Genomic DNA, 24379 nt, shown 5'->3' with positions numbered 1-24379 from the left:
TCAACTATGGGGATCATTTTCAGAAAAGAAAAATATCCAGAAAGTGGCATAAAGGGGCAGATGGCCATTTTTCTCACCAAGCCTTCCAAATTGCTTTTTTTGAAACCCATTTTGTAGATGGATTTCTATGCTATTTATCTGCAGTGCATCTAAATCTCAGGTAGGTGTGTTAGAGGTGTGGTTTGGGTGGGACTAGGGCAGGCTTGTGATTTGGATGTTTTTCGGCATTTTTGGAACATTATATAATATGCCCAGGGCACAATTTGTACATTTGAAGCTAGACCTGTTTTAATCACAAATAAGTGCCTCAATGGTGCCCAAACTGACAAGATGACCATTGAAAGGATGCAGGTATGAACCCCCACACTCCCCCAGTGCTCACTGACCCCCTTCCACCCCCAAAAATGTTAATTACTGTACATAACTGTATGACAGCTTCATATGTTATAGCCTGTCTTATTAGAGTAGAAAGCAAGTTTCTGGAGTAGCCTGGTGGGTGGTGTATTAAACTAAAGAACTCGGGCCCTTATCCCACTCTAACTACTAAATGTGAATCTTCCAAAACCTACCTAAATCCCACTGTACCTACATATAGGTGACACCTGCAAGCATAAGGGCTGTATTTGTGTACAGTTGGGTCCCATAGATTTTGGGTAGGTTTTGAAGGGCTCACCATACATTTTAAGGAGGTTATGATGAGATATGTACTTGGAACTTTGTATATGAAGTTCACTGCAGTGTCTCCTAGGGTGTTCTGACCCCAGCAGCCTTACCCTGGTTATGTCAGTATCCGTTTTTATTGCTCCTTTCAGCTTAGACCACTGTTTTTCCACTTCTTTTATGTCCTCCAATTCTAACAGCTCTTCCTTCAGGTGCTAAGTTGTAGTAATCTAGGCAAAGGGTGATAAGGGTATGTAAAAGGGCTTTGGTAGTGTGGTCAGAGGAATGTTTGGATTTTGGTGATATTATAGACAGATTCTGGCAGTCTTTTGGATTTGTGTAGAGAAAGAGAGAGAGATGTCAAAGATGACCCCAAGGTTGCAGGCTAATGAATGGAGATAATGTATGCAGATCTATCTCATGCATATTTATTGTAGATATCCTGAAAACCAGACTGGCTGGGTGTTTCCTGAGGCCTGGGTTAAGAACCCCTGAACTAAAAAGCATATTTTCCATGGTTCCCAATGGGAAATAAGGATAAAGGATACCCCAATACAGGTTTTACTTTCATGTGTATTACTCTCCTATCATTTGATTTGTTTAAAGACCTTTGCTCACTAGCTTATTTATTTGATATGGATATAGTTTCTTTAGTAGGAAAAATATATTTAAAGACTGAATTTTAGGGCAATGCATTATTCTGGAAAACAGGAGAAATGCTTATCCATTGCAATCTGAGCCAATGATTGTTATGGTATATGACCTTTGATATTTATAGCTGATGAGATATTTTGCTGTAATAGTATTATAACAAGAGTTGGCAGTGTACACAAATTTATTCAAAAAGAAGCCAATTATGTCTTTTTTATTTTTTCTCTTTATTGGGGCAGTTTTGTACTGACAAAGAATCTTCCTCTCGTTGTACAGCTTGTTTCTGAAGAAACAGACAATAGAATAGTCATTGAAAAGCTGGAGCTGGCGAATATGAAAAGTCACCGACATATTCAAGCCTTGGAGGCTAGACTAGAGGTCAGTGTCTGTCATTTTGCTAGTAATTACTCTGCCACAAAGGCCACTTGAAGCAGCTACTGATGGAGATTTTGAGCCAATTTTCGCATACATTAAAAAATATGTTCTGTTTTCACTCAGAACAACGAAGCATGTTACACGCAAACAATGCAGCCATTCAGGGGCCTGGGAAGTAGATTTCCTCTCAACTTTCTGGGACTTCATGTCCTTTGGTCAGCATAGGAAATGTTAAATGGGAATGATTGTTATGACTCATACATCACAGTGGAAACCACAAAAAGGATCTCTACCTTTAATAAAATCCCAATAGCTTTATTACTGTAATACAATACACCCATTGTTGAAGGATTTTAAAAATGCTTACAGGCAAATGAAGAAAATCAAAACTATTGTATAGCTGAAGAAATGTCTGAATTCATTTCTTTGTGTACAATAAAAACCATTTTATAGAAAAATCTTTCACATATGTACCTATAGGGAAAATTATTTGTGCTTATTCTTTAGGAATGCATCTATGATAATGTTTAACAAAATTACAAAAAATGAGGAGTGGAGGAAATAATTATACCAATCCAAAACACACACTCTCCACTTAAACAAGATAAGATATTCCAGCTGAGCTGATACCAAAGATGAAAGAAAAAGCCTCAGGTTATAGGTAAGCATAAATACCGTATTTGCCGGCGTATAAGACGACTGGGCGTATAAGACGACCCCCCAACTTTTACAGTTAAAATATAGAGTTTGTTATATACTCGCCATATAAGACTACCCCTTCTTCCGCACACCTTCTGCACAACAAATAAAACTTAAAAGAACATCAGAATTTATTTCAACAATTTTAATTAATTCACTAAAGCTGAATAGAACAATAAACCCATGGGAGCTGCCATGCTATTTGTTTTCTAAACTGTTAACCAAACTGAAACTGTCAATGATAGAAGGAAGATAACACATTGAGGGAGAGAGCAAGTGCCGGGCAAGTCCCTAGCAAGTTTGCTGGCATGACAGTTTCCCTTTAAAAGCCTTCAAAAGCCTCCTGTTCGCCCCCGCAACTTCCTTAAGGGCTAGACTCCACACACGGCCGCATGTGCGAGAGACGTAGTAAAGAGAAAAGGGGTGGGGCCAGAGCGCTGCTGCTTCCCGCTGCGCAGGATGAAGGAGCTGGCACCCTTGTCACACTGATGTCCCGCCATGGCCCCGCTGATGTCCCGGCAGGTTTACTAGTACAGTAAGCACCGTAAGGAGGTAAGGAAGGAGATGTTAGGGCATGTAAAGTAAGGGCATGTAAACAGTACCCGGCGTATAATCGACCCCCGACTTTGGGGAGGATTTTAAGGTACTGAAAAGTCGTCTTATACGCCGGCAAATACGGTAATCAGCATTACCAACCTTTACATCATTGGCAGTTTGTGCATGAGGGTAGAGTTAATGCTAGCATAGAGGGAGTTACAGTAGTCTAGTTGTCTCATGCTATAGAAGGGGTTTTTTTCTCCATAGGTTGGAGATTTGGAGTTCATGAGATAAATAATCATCATAAATAATCACCTTTACCAACCTTTATATCATCAGCATAAAAAACTCATCTTCTTGGCAAGAACCGGGCAAAGACAAAAAATGAAAAGGTAGAAAAACTCACAAAACCCACATCAAACATATAAAGCTGAACTTTAGTCCTTGTAAATTAAAGCTGACGTTTTGTGGTAAACAACCGCTTCTTCAGGGCAGCAGGACTTTCATCATTGCTGAATAGATTGTTCCGTGGCTCTCCTGTGGCAACAAGCCATGGAACAATCTATTCAGCAATGATGGAAGTCCTGCTGCCCTGAAGAAGCGGTTGTTTACTGTGAAACATCGGCTTTAGTTTACAAGGACTAAAGTTCAGCTTTATATGTTTGACATGGTTTTTGTGAGTTTTGTTACCTTTTCATTTTTTGTCTTTGCCTGGTGTTTACCAAGAAGACAGAAGGTTTTTATTCTGAAGATTTAAAGATTGGTAAAGTTGATTATTTATGCTTACCTAAAACCTGAGGCTTTTTCTTTCTTCTTTGTGGTATCAGCTCAGCTGGAATGTCTTATCTGTTTGGATGAAAAGATCCTTTTTCCATTTTTGTTTTGACATAAGCAGGATAGGAGACAGGGCTCTCTTGAACATTAAAGGGGTGTCCTTGAACTGATGAATACATTTTGAGATTCCCTCACCTTGATTGTACAGAGAGATGAGGAGTAAAACTTCCACCTGTTTTTTTACCTTAAGAAATGAGACAGGTTTCTGAGCCTTATTTCTTAGAGACCACAAGGTTCCTTTTACAAAGCCGTGGTAGCGGTTTAACGTTCGGAAGAGCGCACGCTAAACTGCCAGCCGTGCTAGACATTACCGCCTCCTCTTGAGCAGGTGGTAGTTTTTTGGCTAGCGCGGGGATTAGCGCATAATGAAAAGTCCCGTGCAATAAAGCCGCTAACGCGGCTTCGTAAAAGGAGCCCACAGTCTCCTACAGGTGGCCCTCGGTGGCTCCAGCTTAAACCCCGTTATGCCTGAGAGTGACCAGAGTGGATCGAGCGATCAGTGGGCAAATGGGCTGCATCACAATTATCATTGGCAAAAAAAACACTCCATCCTTTTCACTGGCAATGTGAATTCCCTGAATACCCTTCTTGAACTTGTTTGTAAATACAGTATGTTGATGCATTCTTGAGACCTTTGGTGGCGAATATTGAATTTTTTTTGTGTGTGTGTGTGTGTGTAATCATCTTTATTGAGAGGGAGAGTGTGGCGCAGTGGTTAAAGCTACAGCCTCAGCACCCTGAGGTTGTGGGTTCAAACCCATGCTGCTCCTTGTGACCATGGGCAAGTCACTTAATTCCTCCATTGCCCCAGGTACATTAGGTAGATTGTGAGCCCACCGGGACAGACAGGGGAAAATGCTTGAGTACCTGAATAAATTCATGTAAACCGTTCTGAGCTCCCTTGGGAGAACGGTATAGAAAATTGAATAAATAATAACAACAGAGAACAGGACCAACAATACAATAGCATTGCTCTGCCGCCTCTGCCATCGAGTTTATATTTGGTACTTTATCATTTTATTGGGGGGGCTTCTTCAGGAATATTGAATCTTATATACAAGATACCACTCATTTATTTTATTTATTAATTCCCAATTTGCTGTAACGCTTCAACTCTCGAGTAGAGCAAAGTGGTTTATAAGCTAAAACATAATCGAAGGAAAAACTCCATTGAATCTTTTATCTTCCAAAACTATGGAGTTTAAATCAGGGATTATGGTTACCCTGGATGTATGCTCTTTGTACACTTGTATTCTGCAACAAGAAGCAATTGATACAGTGCAAGAAGTGCTAGAAGCTAGAAGTCATCCTCATCTAGTTTCTACAGATGTTTTGGTGGAACTCGCCTCTCTAGCCACACAATGGAATTATTTCATTTTTTATAATACATTTTTTCAGTAAATAGGATGTAGTGATGGGAGCCTCACTTGCACGCTACAGCAGAGTAGATGGAGAACCAGAAACTACAGATGGTGGTCACAGAAACAAATTTATTGCCAGTATTGATTATGATATAAATGTATACGTATAAGTAGGATGATTGAATATGACACAAATATGCTGGTATTAAAAACTCTGTATTGTAATACCTCTACAGAAGCTCATGTAGGGTCACCAGAAGTCCAGATTTCCCAGGACATGTCCGGGGGTCCAGATGGCTTTTCAAAACCCAGCACTTTGTTCAGATTTTGAAAAGCTTCCTGTAAAAATCGGGTCGAGAGGGGGCTTCCGCACAGGTGGTTGCAACGCAGTGATGTCATTGCGTTGCATCCATGCATAGGCGGATGCCGTCTGGGGACAGGGCTGGGGGCGGAACGGGGTGGGCTTATGGGCGTGGCCACAGGTCTGGATTTGCCTTTGGGAAAATCTGGTAACTCTAAGCTCATGTATTGTAACACCTTTACAGAAGCTCATGTAAACCGCTCTGAATTGACTCCCCAGTCTTTAGTAGCAGTAAAAAACTCTCAATAAGCATAAACATATGACTCAACATGAGTCATGTTTAAGCCAACAGGCCTGCCTTAGGTGTCCAACACTGAAATATCATGGTGCCACTTTCTCCTTCAGAAATAGTCCTTTTGTATTGCCAGCACTGAATATTTGTGTCTAGCTAGCTAAGTTACCCAACATGGCCTGTTAGCAGCTAGCCACTAGCTACAAATATTCATCGAAGATAACTAGCTATCTCCTGCTAAATATTAGCTGTTAGCCAGATAAATGCTATTTAACTGGCTAGGAGCCATTTATGGCAGGTTAAATAGTACAGAATAATGGGGAACAGAGGTTAATATTCAAAGCTTGTAATAATCCTATATAATAAAACTCTAAGCGCCGCATGCGCACTTAGAGTTTCGTGTTCCCTGCCGCTGTGGTGTGTGATCCGTGGCCGGATTCTATTTTAGAACGCAGCATCAGGGAACACTCTGGAGCTTCCCCCCCTCGCTCACTGTGAAAGAAACCGCTGTCGCCACCGCCATTCCTTCTGCTCCCCTCTTTGGAGTGTCCAGTGCAGGCCAACGGGGTTCCTGGGCAGCTGAATGCAGTCTCCAGGCAGCCGCAGCCTCATCAAATGCTGGTCTTCCTCCCAGCTCAGGTCCAGAGCCTTTCCAGTGTCGTCGTCGTCGTCTTCGCCCCCCCCCCCCCCCACCCTGGCGCATCCGATCCCCCGTTGAGCCTCCCATCTGACCCTCCGTGGTCTGGCTGCCCCCTTCCTTCCCTTCCCTTCTCAAGGTCCCGACAAACCTCTTGACTAGCAGCGGCCGCAGCACTCTAAACAGGCTGCTTCGGGGCCTTCTACTGCTCTGATTTGCTCTGCCGGTGATGCGGCAGAGGGAATCGCGGGCAGTAGAAGGCCACGAAGCAGCCTGTTTAGAGTGCTGTGGCCGCTGCTCGAGCCGGGAGGTTTCTGTTCGCCTCATGGTGGGAGGTTCGGATGGAAGGGTAAGTGAGGTCGGCTGCACTTCGGTGGTAGTGGCGGGGGGGGGGAGATGGAAACATGCGGCTTTCAAGAGTTCTACTGCACAGGGGAATGGGAGGGAGGGTTAGAAAAATGATAGGTTCTACTGTACAGGGGGGTTGGGAGGGAGGCAGGCAGGCTGGCTGGCTTTGGGGGTGGGGGGCACTGAGGGCACTAAGGACATAGGAAGGTGGCACTGGGGGCACTAAGGACATAGGAGGCACTGAGGGCACTAAGGGTATAGAAAGGAGGCACTGAGGGCACTAAGGACATAGGATAGGACACTAAGGACCTAGGAAGATGGCACTGGGGGCACTAAGGACATAGGAAGGGACACTAAGGACATAGGAAGGAGGCACTGAGGACATAGCATGGGACACTAAGGACAGGAAGGAGGCACTGGAGGCACTAAAGACATAGGAAGGTGGCACTGGGGGCACTAAGGACATAGAAAGGTGGCACTGGGGGCACTAAGGACATAGGAAGGAGGCACTGAGGTCACTAAGGACATAGGATGGGACACTAAGGACATAGGAAGGTGGCACTGGGGGCACTAAAGACATAGGAAGGAGGCACTGAGAGCACTAAAGACAAGATGGGACACTAAGGACATAGGAAAGGGGTCACAGAGAGTCAGGCAGACATGGCATAACAAAGAAATACAGGCAGACAGGGGGCCAGGGAGAGACACAGACAGAAAGAATGACAGACAGCGTACACGGAGAGAGAGAGAAAAAAAAAAAAAAAGATAGACAGACATCTACTCTAGCACCCGTTAATGTAACGGGCTTAAACACTAGTAATAATAATAATAATTTATTTCTTATATACCACCAAAGCCAATAGTAGTTCGAGGCAGTTTACAACAAAGAAGGGCTGGACAATCAGCGAATGGTACAATCAGAGGGTATGGTACAATCAGAGCAAAAATAGGAACAATCAGCGAATGGTACAATCAGAGAAAATGGTAAATCAGAGCAAAAGATAGGTACAACAAAGAGGGGCTAGACAGTCTGTGTACGGTTAGAACCAAGAAGAAAATAATGTAAAGGGTACAGTTCGAGAATAAAGGGTAGAGGGGAATAACGGGGGGTACGATCGGCAGAAGGAGAAACAATTTAAATGAGTAAGCAGGACAAGGTGAGATAAAAGGGGGCGAAGGAAGGGCATAGAGGTCTTAGGGTGTAAATCGGGTGAATAGGTTAGTTTTTAGTAGTTTCCTGAAGTTTAGGTAGGATGAAGCGTGAGGGGTAATGTTGGCTAACCAATTGTTAAGCTGACCTGTTTGGAAAGCAAGAATTCTATTCATATATCTTTTGTACCGGCAGGCCTTTAGGGTTGGATGGCTAAACAGATGGGTTCTGCGCATGAGTTTGGATGGACGGTCTAGAATAAATGGGGTACCAAGTATAGAGGGGCTAACCCAAGGATTTGAAACAAAAACAGGCGAACTTGAATTGCACTCATGCTTCCAAGGGTAGCCAATGGAGTTTTTGATAGTAGGGAGTTAAGTATTCCCATTTTTTTAGGCCAAAGATCAGTCGGATTGACGAGTTCTGGATTATTTGTAATCTTTGAGTGGTTTTTTTGAAGGATCCCAGGTAGATGATATTGCAGTAATCGAGTAGACTTAAGATGGAGGCTTGCACAAGTAGGCAGAATGAGGAAGTATCAAAGTACTTTCTAATGGATCTTAGCTTCCATAGGATGGAGAAGCCTTTTTTGACCAGAAGGTCAGTGTGTGTTTCGAGGGTAAGGTTGCGGTCGAGGGTTACTCCTAGAATTTTTAAGGATTTTGTTATGGGGAAGGCCTGGCCATTTAGGGAGACAGAAGAGTCTTTGATCTTGTCGTTTGGACTCGCCAGGAAGAATTTGTTTTTTTCTGAATTGAGTTTCAATTTGAAATTGGTCATCCAGAGTTCGATATGTGTTAAGATTGATGCTAAATGATTATTTATCTCGGGGGTTATGTTGGTTAGGGGAAAGACTAAGGTGATGTCATCGGCATAGATGTAGAATTTGATCTTCAGGCTTTGTAGTAGGTTTCCTAGCGTAACCAGGTAGATATTGAATAGCGTGGGGGACAGGGGGGAGCCCTGTGGGACTCCACAGGAGATGACCCAGCTGGTGGAATGAGAATTGTCACTGTAGACTTGGTAGGAGCGTTGACCTAGGAAACCTTGGAACCATTTTAACACATTGCCAGAGAGATCGATAGCTTCCAGGCAGTCCAGAAGAATGGCAAGATCGACCATTGATATTCAGTGGCACTTAACTGGTTAATGTCACTGAATAACAACACTAACCACTAAAGCAATAGCCGGCTAATTTGTGGGTAAACTGGGTGAAGTCTGCACTTAACCACCTGAGTTAACCGGACATTAGATTGTGAGCCCACCGAGATAGACATAGAAAAATGTTTGAGTAACTGAATAAATTTATGTAAACCATTTTGAGCTCCCCTTGGAGAATGGCATAGAAAATTGAATAAATAAATCATATCGGCTGCCTAAAACTCAGTCCTATCTTTATCCCATTTCATTTAGGCAGTTAAGTGCTGAATATCACACTTAACAGGATAAGGGATAACCAGTTGTACAAACCCAGATATTCAAAGCTGGTGCCCAGACATTGAAAATCTGTGCGTAACACTGGCAGCGGCCAAAAAAACACTGACTGCCATCGGCTGAATAGCATGTGCTGTGGACAGCCAGAAGAACTAACAAATTGATTCTGGAAGAGATCAAACCGGCTATGTCACTTGAAGCCCAAATTATAAAGTTACGACTGTCTTATTTTGGTCACACTATCAGAGGAGAAAGATCATTGGAGAAGTACATTATGTTTGGGAAGATCGAAAGAACCAGGCGAAGAGGGCGACCTGCAATTAGATGACTGGATGTTGAAAACATAGTATAAATAACTCAGGTAGAGTGAGAGGCCAGTGGAATATAAAACCACAAACTCACAAAGGCGGTGCAGTGAAGAGACAAAGCTAAACATGAGTCAGGAATGGACCGCTCAGGAGGAAAAAGCCTCAGAAAAGACCCTCCCACTGCCACAGCAGTGGCTTAATGTGTTCTGGCGGGGAACCTCAATGGCAAAAAAAACCTCCCGTGGGTCTCTCAACTGTATGTCAAAAGTGTTCAAAGTGATATGAGTAACATTAAACCCAAACTTATCTGTGTGGAGCTCGGTTGGAACACCAAAGGTGGCCAGCGTTCCACATAAAGCTGCCTCAGGGTGTGCCTCCGATTGTGAACTAAAAAGTGAAATAAATTAAAGTTAAAAACTTCACATAAGCAATCTTACTATGTTTGAAAATTACAAATGCAGGTGAACATACCTTTCACAACAGGACACGAGCAAGCTTGTCTCTCAGCACCTAAAGATGGCGTCAAATACACAGCGCTAGCAGGAATTTAAACTGTCAGACAAAAAGATGTAAAACCGGAAGTGACCTCAGGTGCCGCCATAGCAACGGGAGTGCCACAGAGGACACCCAGAGAGACACGCCAAAAAACAAAAATCAAAAAACAGTGACACTGAAAGGAACAAAAAAGCAGATGACTGAAAAAATAACTGAAGAAAATATCTGAAGAGAATATATATGGTGGCATCTCAAAAACATTGATTCTAATCCAGTTTCTGAGTCAAGCCTTCAGGTTCCTCATTATTCAGAGAGTAAATCTGAAACAATTCCTGTTGTAAGAGGCAGCGTGATCTATTAGGAACATCACTGGGGATGTGAATTACCAGGCAACGCAAGTCCATGAATTGGTGATCAAATTCCAGGCAATGGATGACAAGTCTGTTATGACCAAGACAACGTTTGTGCTCTGTCACCCAGACTCTGAAGGTATGTGTCGTCTGGCCTATGTAAATCCTGGGACACGGGCAGATGAACATGTATACTACAAACGAAGTAGTACATGAGGTGACATGTCATGTAACATACGCTTTACCAGTACTTTAATTTTTTCACTTTTTAGCTCACGATTGGAGGGCACACCCTGAGGCAGCTTTATGTGAAACTCTGGCCACCGTTGGTGTTTCGACCGAGCTTCACACAGATAAGTTTGGGTTTAATGTTATTCATATCACTTTGAACACTTTTGACATATAGTTGTATTGCATTGCACAGAGTCTTGAGAGACCCACAGGAGGTTTTTTGCCAATGAGGTTCCCCGTCTGAACACCTTAAGTCCCTGCTGTGGCGGTGGGAGGGAGGGCCTTTGCTGAGGCTTCTTCTTCCTGAGCGGTCTATTCCTGACTCGTGTTTAGCTTTGTCTCTTCGTTGCATTATCTTTGTGAGTTTATTGTTTTATATGGATAGACAAGGGTTGACTCAGTTGACCCGTTTAATAACTTTGAGTTTATGCCCAACAGTGTCTACGGTGAGCTGTCAAAGCTCAAGGTTAACAAAGCAATGGGGCCTGACAACCTACACCCCAGGGTGCTTAGGGAGTTGCGTGAGGTCTTGGCGGAGCCACTGTCTGCGCTCTTCAACCTCTCCCTTAGTACAGGCAGTGTCCTGTTGGACTGGAGGACGGCTAATGTCATTCCACTCCATAAGAAAGGCTCAAAGATGGAGGCTGCAAACTACAGACCAGTGATATTGGGTAGCGAAAAACAAAAAGGAGACTGCAGAACAGATATGCACAATGCAGGCACTTTATTCAGTCAATAACAAATGTTGCATAGTAACAATCCACTTTTGCCTTAGAGAAACGGGGACCCAACACGGGCCGTGTTTCGATTAAGAAATTTTCTTTTTACTTACCTGATACCTATCCATCAAGAAAGATGATAGCCATTGCAGGGCACCCTACTTATTCCTACTACCTCATACCTATCTCTCAGTAGCTGATGGCCCATCAAATCAAAAGCTGATGAGAAATCCAACAGAATTAATAGCACCCCTTTTTTTTCTGATCCATGTATCAAGTATCATAATGCTGAATCTGATATTGCAACTAATACCAGTTCTCTGATATGACATTTTTTTCTAAAGTCTGATTAATGAAGACCCAATCTCTCATTATCCTTCAGGAAGTCTGCCAGTCGAAAATTCACTATCCTTTCTAAACCCTTAGGCCTGATATGGTTGGTTTGCTACTAACTTCTAATTTTTTTTATATAGTGATTTATCTGCTGATGGACAGTTAAATCTAGGTCTTATTATAGAATTCTTTATCACCTCCAGCACCTGTTCTCCCCTTAATGAAACATTTACAATATCTCCTAAGGGCATCGACAAATCTGGCTCAAACTACTTTATTATATTACCGTGACATGGATCAAATTTGCCTGCTGTTGGTCTAATTTTTTTCATAGGAGAATGAAACTTAAGTCCTGTGGCCTGATTAAATGATTACAGTCTGGGTTCTCCATTCCATTCCTGAATAGGCTGGATACTATTCAGCCTTCAAACTCTCCCCAATACATTACTTTTTCAACATAACAAAAACCCCTCTATCATAGGAGCCAACTCTAGGGGTGCCAGTGCTGAGCACCCCCGATATTGAGCAAATTCCTTCATTGTTTCGTGGAGAGGCTAATTGTATTGTGTTTAGCACTTATGTTTTCTATAAAAGGGGTTTCAATAGGGCATAGTCTGTGTATTAAAAAATAGACTGGCACTTTTGTTTGTGAGACCAAAAAATGAGGACAAGCCAGCAGTGGACTGAAACCTTTCTCTGTTTTTTCCTAGCAACTTCACTCTGAGCTCAGTGTATGCTCACAGCATATGCAAATGACGTAACTTACTGTGTGTAAAGGGATCACTAGCTGTAATCAAATTATCCCCCTCTTTTACTAAGGCACACTAGTGCGTGTGAAAAGTTAACGCGTTCATAGAATATAATGGACCCCTATAAGTATGAAAGGAATATAACCACTAAAATGTAATTAATCAGAGTTGTTTAAAGAAATCACACATGGTGCAAGTGTGACAGAGGTGTTTTTGATGGTCAGACAAATGTCGCACCTGATACCTAGGTGGGAAAAAGAGGTAATGTAATATTAGGGTGGCCCTGGAAGGGCTGGCTAAGGGCTAGATTCACTAAGCCCACCAATTAACTTCTGACCACTTAGTGACCCCTTTGCGACCCGATTTCCCTCCGACCGATTCACTAACCTCTGTCCCGATCATTCTCCGATCCGCGCATGCAAATGAGGGGGAACGGCAATCAAATGCAGTCAGGCAGCGATTCACTAAAAAAAAAAATGAGGGACACCGACTGGGCTGACCGATCAAAAATAAGCAACTGCTGAGGACTAGTCACTCAGGTCCTTGCCGCCCTGCTTCTCTGCCCTAATCTGGTCTCAGCCCCGATCTCCTGCTCTCGCCACGAAACTCTCCAGCTCTTGCCCTGAATCTCCTGCCCTTCCCCGCAGTGCAAGCCCGTGATTTTAACATGCGGGTTTAAAGCGGGTTAAAACCATGGGCTTGCAAAGAAAAAAAGAGTAGGTTTCCTGCTCTGCTGGGCATGGAGGGCCAGCGGATGTACAGACCATCTACAGATGGTCTGCGCATGCATCAGGATCGCTGTAAAGCAAACCGGGCGGTTGGTTGGGGGCGTGATTCCAATTGCCCTCATTTGCATGAGGGCGATTCGTGAATCAGCCCTCCCAGACACGGATCTGATCATTCATGGATCGGATCGGATCCGTGCCTTTAGTGAATCTAGCCCAAAGTTCTCTAATGAAATGTGGGAGTTGAAAATCAGGAAAGGGAGTATGGATTGGAGTAGAAAGGATAAAAGGTTTCTTGAAAGGCTGTGGCTGCAAAGTTTAGCCCCCAGTGAGCTGGGATTCTATTCTCCAACTTTCCATACATAATAAAATACACATTTTAAAAGAAGACGTACAGCAGGTAGAGGAAAATATAGTCATGCTATTATATCATGACATATTCAACAGGACTACAGCTAAGCAAATAGTCAAGAAACATCATTCTTCACTATAGTACATAGCTTTCCAGTAATAACTCAAGAAAGAGTTATTGGTTTACAAAAATGGGACCATATCACTCCTTTTTATTTGAAACACCATTGGTTGCCAATAGAGTCGAGAATTCTGTTCAAATTTTCTTGTATTTGTTATAAATCAGTTTTGGTTTGTTACCAGGTTATCATGTGTCTCATTTTTCTTTGAGTCACGTCAAAAAGACCACACGTAGAGGGCACTTGTTTTCATATCCTTCCATAAAATCCTGTCGTTATAGGAAGTTCCTTGAGAGAATCCTCTCATTTCAAGCCGCTAAATTGAATGTATGGCTTGGAAAAATTATGTTAGAGGTCTCTTCCTATTTTGATTTTAGAAAATTGTTAAAGACTCAACTCTTTGATAGGCTGGTATCTTAATGCATTCTGCTTCATTTTTTTCAATCAAGTTCCTTATATTCAACTTGATGTATTTTATTGGTTCTATGTATTACTTCTTTCCCCGCCAAGCTGGCATTTTCTGCATTATATTGTAAATGCTTTCTGTCTTTATCTGTTTTTAAGTCCATTATTCTAATTTGTATTTTAGCTATATCCTATGTATTAGCTCACCTTGTTGTGAACCGCCTAGAACTTTTTCAGTATAGCGGTATATAAGAATAAAATTATTATTTTCAATCAAAAAAAGCTTGAACAAACAGGTTTTAAGCAGCTTCCTAAATTGCAGATTTCCACAAAAACGTAACATTCCGGATAAAGCATTCCATATCGATGGTCCAGCTATAGAGAAACAGGAACTCTTTGTTCGTACATAATGAGTAGTATTTTCTCTTTTTGTGTCTAACAACCTGTGATTCTCAGATCTCAGCTTCTGCGGTGAAACATACAACATCAAGCATTTTTTTCAAATAGTCTGGTAGACAGTCATAAACACCCTGATGTATAAGTTTCAGAATGGACAACCAATGCAATCTCTTCAAAATAGGAGAGATATGCTCATAACAAACCACTCCCATAAGCAATCGGGCAGCAGAATTTTGTATCATTTGCAATGCTTTGATATGCACCAATGCTATTTAATTATTTGTTTATTTAAAACATTTATATCAAAGTCCCTCCTTGAGGGCCGCAATCCAGTCGGGTTTTCAGGATTTCCCCAATGAATATGCATGAGATCTATATGCATGCACTGCTTTCAATGCATATTCATTGGGGAAATCCTGAAAACCCGACTGGATTGCGGCCCTCAAGGAGGGACTTTGAGATACCTGATTTATATCCCACATATCACAAAAAAATATACGCGGGTTACAATACACACACAAATGCATTAATTGACACAAAATCCAACACATCAACATTCTCAAAAAATAAGCAAACAACATTATAATAACAATCGACATACCAAACATTGTCAATACAATACAACAAGTACAACCTCCTCCCTTCATAAATTACCAATTGCTAATGAGAATAATGGAGAGAGGAGTGTGGAAAAATATATTTTGTGCTTACTGCTAGGACATAATGTTGTGTCTCTGAATAAAGAGATTCATGCACACCTATGTGCCCCCTACTGTACCACATTCTAAGACTAACAACACAGCTTCACCAGCCAAGGCTTTCTGAAGGTAGGGGGCAATTGGCATGGGTTTACCCTCTGACATATATTTTTTTTCCATCATATAAGACAGGCTTTCCTATTTGTTGTTTTTGTTTAATAAAAAAGTAATAATTGTGAGTCTTATACATCCCTCTATTTGACATTTGTAACACTGGTTTATATAAATGGTTTATATAAAAGGTTTGGACAAATTCCTGGGGGAAAAGTCCATAGCCTGCTGTTGAGACAGACATGGGGGAAGCCTCTGCTTGCCCTGGATTGGTGGCATGGAATGCTGCTACTATTTGGGCTTTTGCTGGATACTTGTGACTTGGATTGGCCTCTGTGATGATGGGATGCTGTGCTAGATAGACCATTGGTTTGGTCCAGTTTGACTATTCTTATGTGTGCCACTTACTTAGTTTTTCATTGATGCTATCATTCTTTTAAGTTAGTACAACAATGCAGCTAATGTAAGTCTTTACTGAGTTTAAAGAAAAGATAATGAGGCCCTACACCCTGCACATCTATAGCTAACCAAGCATAATGGCATGTGTCACAACTTAAATGCACTGCTCGTTCAGGGAGCATAAACATATTTGCAGCATAATAGCCTTAACAGCAAAGGTTAAAGAACCTCCCAAAATTCAGCCTGGGTGGGGTTCACCAGCAACAGACAACACTATTACACAGACATTCCAAGCCTTTCTTCTACTCAAATACTTTTGGATTCTATTGTTATGTTACCTGGGATACACTATCAGTATGTCTATTATTAACGTTTGAATGATGCAGATTCTAAACATACATGCCAAAGAAATTGCAGCAACACATTCCTGATTCCTTCACTAGAAACCAAAATTGCAACTTACGTGATCTTCTTCGTATTTTCACAGTTCATTTGCATTTATTTACAATAGGTCCAAGTAAATTAGATGATAGGTTATACTAGGACAATATTGCACCCTGCACGGAGAATTCAGCAAGTTTCTATAGGAAAATTCCAGTGTCTAGTTGTACATTAAAGAGTGAACACTTTCAGATCATAATAATAACTAGTGTTTAAGCCTGTTACATTAACAGGTGCTAGTAGAGCCTCCTTCCCTCACATGTGCCCTATTTTCAGCCCCAGCTGCAAACCCATTTTTACGCCCCTCCCTCCCACCATGGTCCAACAGCACCTCTTCCCTGCGCCCCCGGTCAGCAGCACCTTTTCCCTGCTCCCCCGGTCAGCAGCACCTCTTCCCTGCTTCCCTGGTCAGCAGCACCTCTTTCCTGCTCCCCCGGTTCCTCTTCCCTGCTTCCCCAGTCAGCAGTACCTCTTCCCTGCTCCCCCAGTCCCTCTTCCCTGCTTCCCCGGTCCCTCTTCCATGCTCCCCCGGTCAGCAGCACATCTTCCCTGCTCCCCCGGTCCCTCTTCCCTGCTCCACCGGTCAGCAGCACCTCTTCCATGCTCCCCTGGTCAGCAGCACCTCTTCCATGCTCAGCAGCACATCTTCCCTGCTCCCCCGGTCAGCAGCAACTCTTCACAAATCTCTCGCCTGTAGCAGCGGCCGCAGCACTCTACACACGCTGCTTCACAGCCTTCAACTGCCCTGATTTGATTTGTCGCATCTCTGATGATGTCATCAGGGACGCGGTGGAGCAATCAGGGCAGTTGAAGGCCACGAAGCAGCGTGTGTAGAGTGCTGCGGCCGCTGCTGGAGGCGAGAGATTTTTGGGGACCGCATGAAGGGGAGGCGGCAAGGGAGTAAGGGTAGCGGTCAGACTGCGTGAAGGGGTTCGTGTGTGCCGGGGGGGGGGATGGGGGCGACGATGACGATCTGGCTTACACGGAAACCGACTCCTCCTGGGGTCTGCGGGAAGGGAAGGGTGGGGTGGCAAAGGACTTGGGTCCCGGGCGGCGGGGTCAGTTTTTCGGTTCGTCCCGGGGGGGGGAGGCGGTCTTTGTACCCCAGTCCCGGCTTGTGGAGGCGATCGTCGGCTGGCTGGGAGCAGGCTTGTGGAGGCGATCGTCAGCGTGTAAAGAAACTTCCGTATTGTGAGGTGGCTGTGACGTGAAACCCGCGCATGCGCACTCGTGTTTTCGCGACGGACCAGGGAATACGTTTTTTTAGTGCGCATGCACGGCCTATCATTTTATTATATTAGATAATAATAACAGTTTATATACCGCAGGACCGTGAAGTTCTATGCGGTTTACAATGATTAAAAGGTATTACAGATTGAGTGGAATAAACAAAGTTCAGAGTTAGTGAATAACAATTCTAAAGATCATTTGTTGAGGACTAAGATTGTATAAGTCAGTTACCTAAGTACTTCAGGAACAGATGTGTTTTTAGGCGTTTCCTGAATTCCCTATAAGTAGTAGGCACGAGCAGTTGTTCCAGGTCTTTACCCCATAATGCTGCTTGATGTGAGAAAAGATGTTGGTGATGACTTTTAAATTTACAACCTCTAACCGGTGGAGAAACAAAGTTCGGATGTGAACTTCTCCTATGTCTGTTGGTTGTGAAAGAGAAAAGGTCTATTATATATTTAGGGGCTAAGCCGTAAAGTATCTTGAAGCAAAAACAACCAAACTTGAACTTCACACGTGCCTCCATCGGCAGCCAGTGTAGAAGTCGATAGGAAGGTGTTACGTGATCAAACTTCTTCAGTCCACAGAGTAGCCTAACCGCTGCATTTTGTACCAGTTACAATCATAATCAGTGTATGTGCTGTGTAATACTGGTAGAGAAATATTTGCCTCTGATTAATATTGTTTTCTTTGTATCTACCCTCTTTGGTATGCTATAAAAAGAGAACAAAAATCAAGTTAAAAAATAAAAAGCATGTACAATTTAAAAAAACAAAAACCCATTATAAGAACAGGCAAACATTAAAGTCCATTTCTTAGGGCTTCTTTTACTAAGCCGCGTTAGGGCTTTAACGCGCGGAATAGCGCAAGCTAAATTGCCGCCCGCGTTAGACCTTAACGCCAGCATTGAGCCGGCATTAGTTCTAGCCGCGTAGCGTGGGTTTAGCGTGCGCTAAAAACGCTAATGCGGCTTAGTAAAAGGAGCCCTTAGTAACCAGCATTTCTTCTAGCTTTCAGGAGACCAAATTTGGAATCTGATGTTAACAATAATTAGCATGATAACACAGGGGCCCCTTTTCCAAGCAATGGTAAGCACTAAAAACGGCACCAGTGGGCCATTCTCAGGAGCCAAATGCTGTAGACGTGGCATGCACCACTCGCATTTTACATTTCATTTTTAGCACAGGGTGGAGAGTAGGCGTGCCTTGCACTAATGGGTTTGCGCATGCTGACTGATTAGCGCAGGAGCCCTTATTGCCTACAAAATAGATAGTAGGACTCATGCGCTAATGGTCACATGCTAATTTTGAAATTAGCCATCAAAAACAACAAATAGCACTATAAACTTAAAACCACTTTATAAACTGTCTGAAGGAGCTCAGAACCATAAGATGGTATAATGAACACTATCAGGGTAAAACCCTGATTTGTGTTTCAAATGTCTATCATTGCTCCCTTTTGGAGTTGTTTATAAAGTTGTTTCATATTGTGTAAAAAAAAATTAAATAGAAGTGCAAAAGTGTTTCACTAATTCACAACAGCTTTCTTATATTTTAAACTTTGAACTTAGTCTTTTTGAAAAAAACTCAAGATAAGTAAAAGTTATCTTTCTGAAGCAGAATCTTATCTTGCTAAAGCCGGGTCTGACGCGTTTCGCCAAGACGGCTTCCTCAGAGAACCCACTTCAACAAGTTGACAATCAAAAAGAGAACTGCATTCTTCAAAGCTCTCCTGACTTCTCTAATATCCGGTTCATATGGTTCTGAGCTCCTTCAGCAGTTTATAAAGTGGTTTTAAGTTTATAATGCTTCTATTTGTTGTTTTTGATGAATGTTTCACCATTTTGGGACACTAGTTTGTAAATTTCTCACCCAATAGTGACTTAAAGGGGATCCAGCAAATTTTGAAATTAGTGCATGGCCATTAATAAGGAAAGCCAAACATTAGCAATATTAGCCAATATTAGGGCTCCTTTTATCAAGGTGCGATAGAGGTTTAACGCGTGGAATACCGCGCGTTAAAACCGCCTGCCGCGCTAGCCGCTAACGGCTTCATTGACGAGGCATTAGTTTTTTTCGCTTGCCGCAGGGGTTAGCGCATGATGAAATGTTTGACACGCTAACCCTCATAGCGCACCTCGATAAAAGGAGCCCTTAGAGCAGGGGTCTCCAAAGTCCCTCCTTCAGGGCCGAATCCAGTCAGGTTGTCGGGATTTCCCCAATGAATATGCATGAGATCTATGTGCATGTACTGCTTTCAATGCATATTCATTGGGGAAATCCCAAAAACCTGACTGGATTCGGCCCTCGAGGAGGGACTTTGGAGACCCCTGCCTTAGAGGCTACTTCTTATTCTGATTTTAGAAAATCGTTAAAGACGTCTGTTTGACATGTTTACATCTTAGTTGTGTTACTGTTTAACTCTTCCTCGCTTTTCAACTGATGTATTCCAATTTTAATTGATTGTTTTAATATGTATTTTACCTATATTGACTGTATGTATTTTTTTTTTCCTCTGTTGTGAACCACTTCGAACCTTTTTGGTATAGCGGTATACAAAAATAAATTATTATTATTAAACTGTGGCCATTTCAGAGCTGCATTAAAAAGTGGCCTCAGTACTTGGGTAACCCACACACTAAAAAACGGCATAGGCCACTTTTTAGCACAGTTTAGTAAAAGGTATCCACAGTATTTATTTAGGCTTAAGCATGGGCTTAAGATACTACACTGTCAACTTTTTCTAACCAATGTAGGCCCATTAATACCTCTTCCTCCCTCCCCCCCCACACACACACACACTCCTAGCTGTCCTCAAATCACTGTTCTCCCTAACTTGTGCTTAAGTTGCTGTATTGTCATTTGTACTGAACAATGTAATCCGCTGTGAATGTTAGTGTGTAACCTGTTCTGAGCTACCGGGAGGACGGGATAGAAATCGAATTAAAAAAATAAAATGTTAACATATAATTATGTGGAGGCATATTTTAGAAAGGCCATCCATCTTAGAATAAGGATTTTCAGGTCAGTGTGTCACATATGGACATTCATCTCTCATGTACTTCAGAACAAGATCAGAGAAATGGATGTCAATGTGCTGACTATGTCCAGCATGAACATCCATTTTACAAACTGAAACATCTAAACTACTCGTATGAACAGGGCAAAACAAGGGGCTCTACTCAGATCATTACAAAGCTAGTTTCAGAACCTCAAAGGTACCACTCCAGCAGCTCAAAAAATCATTGCCACCTAAGCCTTATGTACCCAATCTTCATCAGTTCACCAATTATAAAGTTATCTATTTTTATTTTACACTTCTCCCTCTGTATTCGCGGTTTCAGCAATTGCGGTTTCAATTATTTACAGTTTTTAGCTTGCTGGCTCTTCCCCCCAAATTAAGTCAGCTTGCATAGAGAAAATCGCCAATTCCCAGCACTTTCTTCATCATGTTTTGCCTCTTCTTCAGGAACAGGCCAGGTCTCCCACCATGTTAGTCGCGGTTTCACCATGTTCACGATGGTTTTTAATAGAAAACAGCGAATAGCATATGAAAAAGTTATTCACGGTTTTTCTGTATTCACGGGTCTGTTCATCCCCTATCACAGCAGATACAGAGGGAGAAGTGTAATTATCTTAGTTCAAATATACAACACTGGCATTGCTCACAGTTACAATAGCTCTGTGGCTGGCATCTAAATGTTAGGTACACCAATGTCAGGTTATGCTTAGAGTTACCCAGACGTGTCATCTTTCTAGAGGGCATGTCTGGGCATCCGGACGGCTTTTCAAAACCCAGCAATTTGAAAAGTAGATCGTGTCAGGCAGAGCATCTGCGCATATGCGGATGCAATGCGGTGACATCACACGTACACGCACGTGACATCATCGCATCACGTCCGTACATGCGCGGATGCCCGACCGACTGATGAGAACAGGCTGATGGGGCGGGGCTAGGGGTGAAGCTGGGGCGTGGTGTGGGCATAATAGGGCAGGGATGGGCGGGCTTGGGGGGGCGGGTCTAAGGGTCCAGATTTTACATAAGTAAAACCTGGTAACCCTAGTTATGCTAGTATTCTACAAAGAAATCTCAGCACTCAGATAACATTATAAAATAGGGCCTCCCCCACAGCAATAGGGAACCTAAATTGAGATGCCTAGTTATAGCATTGCCTCCTAATGCTCAGTGTTCAGTACACGTAGGGTTACCAGGTGTCCAGAATTCCCAGGACATGTCCTCCTCTTGAGGACATATCCGAGGGTCTGGATGGCTTTTCAAAACCTGGCATTTTGTCCAGGTTTGAAAAGCCCCCTCAATTTGCGTCGGGCAGGCAGCATGGGCGGGGCTAGGGCGGGGTGTGAGGCGGGATTAGGGCATTACAGGGCAGGGATGGGCGGAACTGTGCGTGCCTGGGGCGGGTCTAGGGGTCCGAATTTTCCGATTGGAAAATCTGGCAACCCTAAGTACACAGATTATACTAACTCCAAGACACAAGAACAGTACACACTTTTCTTATGGTAGGAGAAATTGTACTTTCTGTGTCGTGTGCAGATACATATGTTTAAGATAGTCTTCTGTAATTAGAAAGAGTTTTGTAGAGACATCTGGCTATATTTAGACAGTTCAATGAAATGACAGTAAATCAGTGTTTTGCAATGTATAAAAAGTAGCATAATGAAGAACTTCAAACAGTATATCAAACATATTTGGCAAGACTTCAGAGTAATGGAAATTCATACCATCATGACAGGTTAAAGTGATATTTAGTGGACCTTTCTACTACATTATTTCACGCGCACACACACTCACACGCATTCAATTTCATCCACTTCCTGCACTTAGATGAAGGTTCCAGAATGTTTACTTCATCTGTAATGAGGAATGCTTAAATTGTTTTTCACACTCCAAGCAAACAATGCCAGAATTTCCCTGTATTACATAGTACTCATAATGCTATGTTGTTTCTATTTTTAGGATTGATTTTCTCCTTTCTTTAGTGTAATTGGATGTGTCTATGTCATGGGGGGGCAACTCCAGTCCTCGAGGGCCGGAATCCAGTCAGGTTTTCAGGATTTCCCCAATGAATATGCAGGAGATCTATTTGCATGCACTGCTGTCAATGCATATTCACTAGGGAAATCCTGAAAACCCAACTGGATTCCGGCCCTCAAGGATCGGAGTTGCCCACCACTGGTCTATGTCTATGGGGATGGGGAAGAGGCATAAACAATTAACCTATCTGTAGCAGAGATAATAGCAAACAATACTAACGCTCATTTTTGAAATATCAAATTTCTTCTTTTCCAACCCTAAATCACTATCACATGTTTGCTGAATCTTCCACAATCAGCAGGAGACACCCAATTTTACGCATCATTTCTGGCTAAATCAGGGCTAGAGGGAGGAAGCCTTCTAGGAGGGCGCATTGAGCTGGGGACTGGAGGTTCCACAAACTTTCTTTTGATATTCTAATTACCTGCTGTTCCGCTCTGGAGAGCTTCTTACCCAAGTGCCTAATTGTCAGTAGGCACTGGAGACGGACACCTACCTAACATCAGGTCCCAACCCAAGCCCAGGAGTTAAGAGTGTGATCATTCCTGTAGTACGTGGCAACAGGTGTGCAGCCACAGGGTATGGCCAGAGGGATGTGCCCTGAGGGGCAGGTCATGCCCCTTGAGAGCCCCTCCAGAGCCACAGAGAGCCACGGGACTACAATAATTCGAGATAAGTTTATTAATATATAAGATTTACCTTATTTAGATGTTATGGGGAAACGCAAGGGTAAACCCCAGGTGTCAACCCCAGTAACATCGGGTCCTATGGACAAACACGTGACTTTGCTTGAGATATCAAAACCTATGGATAGATTTGACTCTATATCTGGAGCATCATTGAGTTCCCTAGATCGTACCTCGCCCCTCCCTCTTAAACTTCCGGGGGGGGGGGGGCCTGGAACCGGAAGTAGGCCTACAGGCATCTTCACTAGAAGATCAGGGCCCCCAACTGGTCTCAGGGATTGTATTTTCTAAGATGCCACAGATATTTCCTGAATCTGAAGGCCAGTTGGAAGGCTCAGATGGGACTTCTCAAGGAGATACTAGGGGTGACAAATGCAGAAACTATTTTCGAATTATTATTACATTCCTCAAAGGAAAAAGATTCCCACAGAAGAGGGTCTGGATCAGGGCACGGAAGAGGGCAGAAGGGAGTGGGCATCCCTCTTGCTATTTTGCTGCAACGGGGGAGAGGGAGGGGGGTTGGCATGGCAGGAGGGAGTGGGCATTCTTCCTGCCATTTTTGTTGTTACAGAGGTTAATTTGACTAAATTTCTGGAAGATTCGCAAGACCAGATCCAGACCTGTGCCACTCTATTAGTCACATGTTTAAACGAATCTGATAAGATTCTTATTATGAAACTTTATTTCAGAAATAGAGAGAGTAAATTCTGTGGGGATAGGGTTTTAGTTTTTCCCATTGTTGTCAAATCTACACAGCTTAAGAGGAAGGCCTTTTTGGCTTTCCATCCTAAGGCTTTGCAGATAGGAGCAAATTTTTTCTTGAAATTCCCTTGTAAATGTCTTCTGCATATTCAAGAGAAAGACTATCAGCATGTTTTACAAAGCCGCGCAGCAACAGCCCGAAGCCCTTTAAATCTCTATGGGCTTCAGGACTGTTACCATGCAGCAGCCGCTAGCGCAGCTTTGTAAAACAAACCCTATGTTTTTTGGGACCCATTGCAGTTAGAAACATTTCTTAAAGGAAAAAAAATGTAATTTGATTTCTTTCATTTTTAGGTTTTTTGGGAGTAAAAATGTAAAACAGCGCCCAAGTAAAATTTTGTTGGGGAGGTGTTTCCTCTCACATTGATTACATAATATTTTCCTAATTGTTTGAAGGTCTTTCTTCCATCATTTTGAGGGCTGGATGGATTTGTCTTAGTTTGTTTTAAACTATATTTTCTTTTATATTATGTATTTTTGCTTAATGGTTCCATATCTTTACTGTGTGATGTAACATTGTAAAAAGTATTTCAATAA

General features: G+C 42.7%; 1 protein-coding gene across 8 annotated transcripts in view; it reads left to right on the top strand.

Annotated features, from left to right (window-relative positions):
• Window positions 1-24379, top strand: part of LMNTD1 (lamin tail domain containing 1) — a 475792-nt gene that overhangs the window by 274288 nt on the left and 177125 nt on the right. For 7 of the 8 annotated variants that reach the window (XR_004540206.1, XM_033953392.1, XM_033953396.1 and 4 more), the window contains one exon: window positions 1588-1689. The exons of the other annotated variant lie outside the window; for it this stretch is intronic. Coding sequence is in view for 6 of the 7 variants with exons in the window: in XM_033953392.1 (XP_033809283.1) it covers window positions 1588-1689 (102 nt within the window). In the remaining variant the exon portion in view is untranslated. The remainder of the gene's footprint in view (window positions 1-1587; window positions 1690-24379) is intronic. 8 annotated transcript variants of the gene reach the window in all.

Source organism: Geotrypetes seraphini, chromosome 7, assembly GCF_902459505.1.
Source record: "Geotrypetes seraphini chromosome 7, aGeoSer1.1, whole genome shotgun sequence".
Classification (NCBI taxonomy): Eukaryota; Metazoa; Chordata; class Amphibia; order Gymnophiona; family Dermophiidae; genus Geotrypetes; species Geotrypetes seraphini.
Note: the sequence above shows the minus strand (reverse complement) of the source record. Positions and strands in the feature narration are given on the sequence as shown.